This window comes from Vigna angularis, chromosome 5 (genome assembly GCF_016808095.1).
Source record: "Vigna angularis cultivar LongXiaoDou No.4 chromosome 5, ASM1680809v1, whole genome shotgun sequence".
NCBI lineage: Eukaryota > Viridiplantae > Streptophyta > Magnoliopsida > Fabales > Fabaceae > Vigna > Vigna angularis.
In genome coordinates this window covers 27542679-27550921 of record NC_068974.1, presented here as the reverse complement: position 1 = coordinate 27550921, position 8243 = coordinate 27542679, and the positions used below count along the sequence as shown (strand labels likewise).

The 8243-nt window shown below is 35.4% G+C and overlaps 1 protein-coding gene and 1 non-coding gene across 2 annotated transcripts; one reads left to right on the top strand and one right to left on the bottom strand.

Moving 5' to 3' along the window:
• Positions 1 to 410: 410 nt before the first annotated feature.
• On the top strand, positions 411 to 1907 carry LOC108339354 (uncharacterized). Its single transcript, XM_052878214.1, has one exon. It carries the CDS (start codon positions 411 to 413, stop codon positions 1905 to 1907), a length of 1497 nt encoding a protein of 498 aa, XP_052734174.1.
• LOC128196850 (small nucleolar RNA R71) lies at positions 947 to 1054 on the bottom strand. The gene has a single exon (XR_008249257.1). It is a non-coding gene; the product is annotated as a small nucleolar RNA R71 (small nucleolar RNA).
• Positions 1908 to 8243: the final 6336 nt, after the last annotated feature.

Below are 8243 nucleotides of genomic sequence, written 5' to 3'. Positions count from 1 at the left end.
AAAATGAGAAAAGTACACTGCAGTTCAATGATCCAGTTCTAGAAAATCCACCTTGAATATTCTTTATCTCCTTTTCTGCTCTTGTTTTTTTTTTAAATACTGTGTTGATTTTCCTACTGTAGATTTTATATTCTGTTTTCGTTATGATTTTTCAATATTTTTATTTTTTTGTAGTTCTGACTTGTATATATATTCATGTGCTATCTGTTTTGTGCATCTGTCTTGATTCTGTGCTGTTTTGGTCGTTCATTTGTGTTGCTGGTAATTACTGTGTTTGTGGGTGCTTAGTCAATACATCTGTTGAGGAGGTTTAGGTAGAAATAGAAGTGCATGTAATGAAAAATTATTTTATTTTCTCTCTGAATTTGCAAACTAACAGGAGTTCATCTAGCTGTGAGAGTTGAAAGTGTATGACCAGGGCTAATCACAGCCCTTTGTTTACCCTGGATCCAGAAATTGGCAGAAATAGAAAAGGAATCAAAAAGGAGAAGAACCAGCGTGAATCTGAGGCTACTGGATCATTTCCAACTTCATTTGAGTGTTTATCAGATACATCTGAGACTGAAGACATGACTGTTGAGCAAGGAGAGAGAACATTAAAGGAGCTGGCTAACCAGGAAATTGGATTCCAGCCCCTTTGCATCCAAGTGCCATATGTGCAGGGGGCACCCAACTTTGATCTTAGATCTGGGTTCATTCAGCTTTTGCCAAGGTTCCATGGGTCAGCAGGGGAGGACCCTCACAAGCATATTATGGAGTTCACAGTGGTTTGTTCAACTATGAAGCCATTGGATGTACCTGAGGAGATTGTCAAAATGAAAGCCTTTCCCTTTTCATTGCAAGATGCTGCCAAGGAGTGGCTGTTTTCTCAGAATGTACCCATAGTTAGCTGGGGAGAAATGAAGAGAAAATTTCTGGAAAGGTTCTTCCCTGCCTCCAGGATAGCAGCTGTGAGAAAAGAAATAAGTGGAATTAGACAACTGCCTGGGGAGAATCTGTTTGAATACTGGGAACGCTTCAAGAGGTTGTGCTCCACTTGTCCTAACCATCAGATCAATGAGCAGCTGCTGCTGCAATACTTTTATGAAGGGTTGTTGCCTCAAGAAAGGAACATGATAGATGCAGCAAGTGGAGGCACTCTCATGGACAAGACACCATCTGCAGCAAGAAACCTCATTGCAAACATGGCTGAGAATTACCAGCAGACCTACACCAGAGGTGGCAGTAGTAAAGGAGTTCATGAGATGCAACTGAATGCAATCTCAGATTCAGTACAAACCAACATGTTTAATGAGAACAACCTGCTGCTGGGAAACAAAATTTTGGAGCTAATTGAGCTAATGAGGCAGATGGCTTCAGGAAGCCAAGTGAATGTAGTGAGAAAGCACTGTGGTCTGTGTGCATCAGATCAACACTTCACAGACCAGTGTTATCAACTTCAAGGCACCCCTGGAGCTGAATCAGTGGCAGCTGCATTCCAATATCAACAAGGAAACTTCAGGCAGAATCAACAGCAATGGCAAACCCAAAATCAGCCACAACATTACAACCAAGCTTCCAACTCACAAAACTCAGGATGGAAGAATATGCTGAACCCAAGATACGAAGCTCCTCCATACAATCTGCAGAGTGGACAACAGTCAAATGGGCTGATGCAGAGCATGAATCAGTATGCACAACAGAATAGGCAGAATGCATCCTTTTATGGAGGGCAGAACCAGCAGTATAGGCAGAACCAGTCACAAATGCAGCCTAGGATGGACCCTACTCTAGAGGCAACCATTCAGGATATGAAGATGCAGATTAGGCAGCTGGCTCATGCTGTAAATGAACTGGTGAATCAGAAGGCTGGAGGCATTCCTGCTCAGCCAGTGGTGAACCCAAAGGAAGCACCAAGCAACACATAGAGCTTCAATGAATAAGCTTTCTTTTCTTGTTTTCCATTTTCAGTTTATATTACTGTCACGTACATTGAATAATATGTTTCTTTTGGTTCTGCCTTATACATTCTTTGTTCCAGTTGTGCCTTTAATTTTTGCATATATCCATTAGTATTTGTTTTGTGTATCTGTTATGTTTCTGCTGTTTAGGAACCTTACCCATTCACACATTGAGGGCAATGTGCCTCTTAAGTGTGGGGGTGGGAAGGTATAGGTTGGTTTAAATTTTTTTTTTTTTTGATGTATATAGCTTTGTTAGCATATGTTTTTGAGTAAAATAGGGGTAAATTTTTTTTTTCTGAGCTGTTAGTTTTAAATACCTAGAGTAGTTTCCCATTCTTGTTTTAGTCTGTAAATACCTATTTTGTTACTGATTTGTTTTAGTTTAGTTTTTAGCTTTGTTGTTAATAGTTCTTTAGGTTTTTACAGTTCATTCATTTTCTTGCTCTGTTTTAGTTCTTCATTAGTTTCTTTTCTTCATTTTATTTTCATGCTTGTTTTAAGTTTTCAATTAGGATTTTGTTCATAATTAGGTTCTATTTTCTGTTTGCTACTATTTTTAAAATTTTTCTGAATTTGTTTAGCTTTTTCTTTTTCAATTCTTTAGTTAATCTGTCATTGTTTAGATAGCTTATAGGAATAGTTTAGTTTATATTTTGTCAATATATTAGGTAGTTAGGACTGATTTGAGGTTCCTTTCATCTTTTTGATTTTGATTGTCTTGTCTTCAGTTCTTGTTCAATTCTTTGGATCTGTTGCAGCTTGTAAATAAAAATTTCTTTAGGATTTGATGTTTTAAGATTTCTTTTCATTACATAGGTTTGTATTTTTAGTCTTTAGCTAGAATTCCTTTTAGGTTCGTTTTGTTTTAACTACTGTTATTAGTTTCTTCTTACGCTTCTGTTGTGTTAGTTTAGATTCTTTCCTTTTTCTTTTACTGTTTTGTTTTGTAGAGCTTTAGTTTAGGTTCTTTTAGGTTGCATTCTGTTTTGTCTTGGTTATCTAGGTTGTAAATAGAGTTTAGGTAAATCCGTTAGGCATTTTTAGGTGCTTTTAAGTTCTGTTTTATGCTTATCTTCATTCTTGCTGATTTCACTCATTTTTTAACTTTATTTCCTTGGATTAGAATTGTCAAGAGTAGACTTAGCTTTGGATTTAGGCAAAGGTAATTCTGGAATTAATTTTTACAGTCTTTAGTTCATTTCAATTCAGTAATTTTTGCATAGGATGAGTAGCAAGTCAGTTTTAACAAATTTTAAACCCTTGAGAGATTTTGGGCCAGTTTTTGTCTTTCTTGTGTGATAACATGCATGTTTAATTGTCATTCTGATTTTGCATTGATTCTTTGTGATGTGCTTGCTCTTGGTAACTTTGAATATGATCTAGGCATCCTTCATTTTTCCAGTTTAGCTTATCCATTTCATTCCTTACCATTGCACCTTATATTGAGCCTTAGCCTTTTTTCTTTGCTTTCCATCCATTCCAAGCCATTTCCCCAACCAATCATTCCTTAGAGACTTGTGAGATGTAGGGAGAAGTCTAGAACTTGGTGAGTGCATGAAAAATAGTGAGGCCAGAAGTGAAAAAAAAAAGAAAAAAAAAATTTGTGTTGAAAAAAAATCTGGTTTGGTTGAAAAAGAAAGAAACAGGTCTGGAAATGAGAAAAATCAGAAAAAGAAATTGAAAAAGAGACCTGAAATGAATGAAATAGAAAGAGAACCAGAGAAAAAGAAAGAAAATAACATCTGGCCAAAGTCTGAGAAAAATAGTATGTTCTGAGTTCTAGTTTTATTCCTTTTTCTTCACATTTCTCTACTCATTTCAGTTCCCATTCTTTTCTGTTTTTCCATTTCATTCCATGAACATTACAAGCCAATTAAAGACCTATTGATTTAGAGAAGCCTTGAGTCAAGCACTGTCATTTAGAGTCTTTTCAAAGTTGTGAATGGTAGTTGGCATGACATGATTGAGTGAAACAGGATTGCCCCTAAACACTTGAGTGATTTGAGTGCATACACTACACCCTGTGAGGTTGAGACTGACTGCTACTTGTTCATATGTTTGCTTTGCTGAGTTAGATTGGGTTAAGCTGTTATAATGCTTGTTGGAATTGCTGGTGTTTGAATCTAAAGTTGAGAATTCTTTTGGTACAGTTCTGATTTGATGAAATAGCTAGAAATGGTTTGATTTTGCAGGTTTGAATAAGCTGAAATAGGATTTAGAAGTTTCTTGTTGTGTGTCTTTAGTCTTTTCTTTTTAGATCGAGTCTTTGCTTTTGCTTTTTCTTTTTAGTTGTCTCTGCCCAGGAGGGTAGTTGTCTAAGTGTGGGGGTGTGATAACTCTCCAAATTTGCATTATTTTTTGTGTTTAGAAGATTTTGTTAGTGCATTTTTGTTTTTAATTTCTTAGAATTAGATTAGTTTTATGTTTTTCTTTTAATTCTTTAGTTTTATAAAATTTTAGTTAAAAAGAGGTTTTTAGGTGTAATTTTTAGCTTTTGTTAATAATTAGGAAATTAGTATTTTTCTGAAATTTTTTTTATATAAAATTGTTTTGTTTTAATTGCTAATTTCTCTTCTTTTTCTTAATTGCTGTTTGATTTTTTTTACAGATTGGGCCAACATTTGGGCCATAATAGAAGTTGATTGAGAGGTGTTGAATTGAAATGAGCGGCTGGAATGGAAATTGGGCTGCAGCCTTGGAATGATTGGAAAGCAATTGGGCCACGACAATGCTTAGATGATTCAATTTGAAAGTGGCTGCTGGCAGGATTGGGTTGAAGAGGACTAGCTGCAACTTAAGTGGAACGACGCCGTATTGATGCGTCTTGGCAGCAGCTTCCTAGGGGTAATTCGCACTCATGCTTCATTTGGAAAATGGGAAAAACAAGCTGGAGCATTTGAAGAAACAAACACTGTGAGCTGGGGCTTTGAGAGAATGAGTGAAGAGAGTTGAAGAGAGGAGCACATCACCTGCCCGGAGAAGATGACTGGAGCTGACCAATGAGAAAGAAGAGCTGACCGGAGCTGCCACGTGGAGAGCTCGAAGCGTCACAGCTAGGTTCTCCATCTCCTATTTTGTTTTTTTTCCCTTTCCTTTTCCCTCATTTGTTTCTTTTGTTTTTCTGACCCTATAAAAAGGGCTTTCACCTTGTAAATAGAGACTTTTACACACTTTGAGATACACTCTCTGTTCATAGTTCTAAGCTCTTTTGGTTAGGGTTCCTTTCCGCTTTTGTAGAAGTAGAGTTCTCGACTTTTGGATTTCGTTGAGACGATCGCAAGGGTGACAGGCCGCGAGAGTCTTGGTGATTTCCGGTAGTTTGTAAAATTTTCTTTTCATGTTAATAAAGTTGAGTTTTGTGTTCTTGTTCTGTTCTTGTTTATGTCTCGATTTTGTTCTTTGTTTTTGATTTCTGTACTTGTTATGTGTTGAGAAAATGGTTTGGATTCTGTAACTCTGCAATTTTATGGTTCCGTTTGGAATTAAATGTCTCCGTAGTGAGCATTCTTCATCGAGATGTCTTCTTGAGACAGAGAACAGTCCAATGCATAAACATTGATTCAAATATGTGTTTCTTGAATTTGTTTGTGAATTTTAGATTGATGAATAGGTTAATGAACATTGATTGGAAAAATTAGTGGAAAGAGTCAATTTAAAGTTCTGAAATATGACTTAGAATATCATCCTGCATTGGAATTCATATTATCAGGATGTCTTCCTGAGAGCTCTAAGCACTCTTTTATTCAGTTCGATGTGCAATTCACCTATGATTTCAATTCTGTTTTTTTTATTGTGATACTGCTTTTAGAATTTAGGTACTGTTTTTGATTTGTTTCAATACTAAATTCTGTTATTGATTGATTTCTGGTGATATATAGATTAGGATAGAGTGATCTGTATTGCATTTTAATTTTACTTTGATTTTTGTTTTCCTAGGAATAGACTAAGTTTAGTAGATTAGATGTTGAACTGTCTACTCTTAGAATCTTGTTCAGTTTTAGTTTTAGTTTCATTTTGCTGTATTAGGTTAGTTTTAATTGTACTCAGTTCTCATTTTAGCTTAGGTTCAGTTTTGTTATGCAGTTATTTTACAATTTAGATTAGGTTCCAGTTTTGTTTTTATTTCTTTGCATTTTATTTCTTGATTTTTTTTCTTTTATACAGATTTGATTCCTTTATTCTTTTCTCTTTAATTTCACTGTTTCATTTTCTATTTCCCCACCTTGTTTTTATAGTCAAGTAATAAATAATTGCAAGAATTAACTTTACACTCTGAAACTTAATCATAGTTGAGTCCTTGGATTGATCCTTGGTTATCCCTTTACTACATTAGTGGGGAAACTGAGTTTGTTGGCTTTGATGCGACTAAAAGCGAGTTTAACAGAGTGTTTACCGGGGGATTAGATACATCACCAACCAAATGTCTAGGCCAAGCGAAAAAGGACTTAAATGCTTCTTCCACAGTGAAGAACTCATCTGTAGGCACAGGAAGAAGGACATCCGCTATGACAACTTCATCCACCGTGACCTTGAACTCATCTTTTGAAAGTTGTACACCATGCACTACAGTGGCTGTCTCATAAACTGTACCACGAGCCACTAGCACGGTCCCAGTATTAGAAAGAATATATATAACTGACATGGACGAGTTTCATCCATGTCGTCCCCTGGGGCACCGGAAGCTGAAAAACTTCCTTTACCGCTTCTACCTGTCAAATTAAATGTTAGGTTATGCAAAAAGTAAATTAGTTACCAAAAATAAATAAGTTTACCTGTAGGGGGCACAACATGTTCCGCTACAGGAGATGCAAAAAGCATTTCATTCAACAATGACAACAATTCTGTAAAACTCTTATCACTCCATCCATTGCTCGCCTTTAAATTCATGAGCCTTAACACCGCTGACAACCGTGTGAACTTAGTTGAACCCGCATACAAAGGAGTCTCCGCATCAGTGGACATTGTTTCATACACATGCGCTTGGGCAAAAGCTTCTGCACCAACATCGCGGATCATGTCCTCTAAGTTGTCTTCTTCTGCTTGATCTTCCATATCCATTGTGGAATCATAAACATTTTCAGTTGGAGAGACAATTGGAAAGTTTGTTAATTCGCCATGCCATATCCATGTTGTATAACTTCGTATGAAACCATCACAGATAAGATGTTCCCTAATATCACTTGCGTTCAACTTCCTCCCATTCAAACAGTTCACACAGGGACATCTGAACTTCACTTCATTATCACCACTTGTACTCGCATTACGTTGCGCAAACTCTATAAATTCTTCTACCCCTCTCTCGTACTTAGTGCTGATGCGTGGTAAATTAATCCACCCTCTATCCGTACGCATGTTTACTGAAATTGTTTACACAATTTCAATAATCTTGAATGATCACTTTGATCGTGTTTGTATTCAAGGTGTGACCCTATCCCATTCAAGAAGATTCACTTTTTTTAGTTTATTAAACATATCAATTTTAAACAACATATCTCATATTTCATGAAATTTTGCCAGTATTTCGCATTGGTCTTCAGGTTACACGAAATGAAAGTGATTATAAATCACAATCAAATATGCACCCGAAGATCAATACAAAACACACCGACAAATTTTCGTGAAATTTAAGAAATGTATATTAAAATTGATATGTTATAATAAACTATGAAAAAGTTATTACTCTTCTTAAACTGTCCAACCGGACAATTCAAGATTCAATACTGTAAATTATTATTACCATCTCCTCTATTTTCATTTGTAAAAAGTACGTTTGTTAAAAAAATATGAAGATAGTAAATAATTTTTGTACTGAATCTTAAACGGGAAACTAAGGCTAATTCACAACAACAATATATATTCAAGCAAACAAATAATTACATACGCAACATGTAATATATTCAACCAAGAGTAAATAATGTCATTTCAATTAACTTTAGGGTTTAGATACTTGAGTTTATTTCACTTGTTTACAACATGTTTCTCAAACCTTATTTGAATATTGTTTAAATTAACGTATCTCCCTTCCTTCCATCTAAAACCCAACAAGTCTTTTTCTTTTTTAAATTTCTTTCTTGTTATTTATTCTAAACTAAACTTACCAAACCTTAACTCTCTTTTTTGTCTACTTTTCATAATTTTTATCTACACCAAATGCGTTCAATTGGTCTCAAAATCTATCAATCTTGTTATTATTTTATGTCTTATATTTTGTTAACTACCTTGAGTTACACTCTTTGAATCAATTCCTTGAAAAATAAATAAGTGTTAGGCTTAGAACCAATTAATCATCCCAAATTTCCA

Coding starts and splice junctions, on each gene's coding strand:
- LOC108339354 (XM_052878214.1), top strand. CDS start 411: ATGACCAGGGCTAATCACAGCCCTTTGTTTACCCTGGATCCAGAAATT.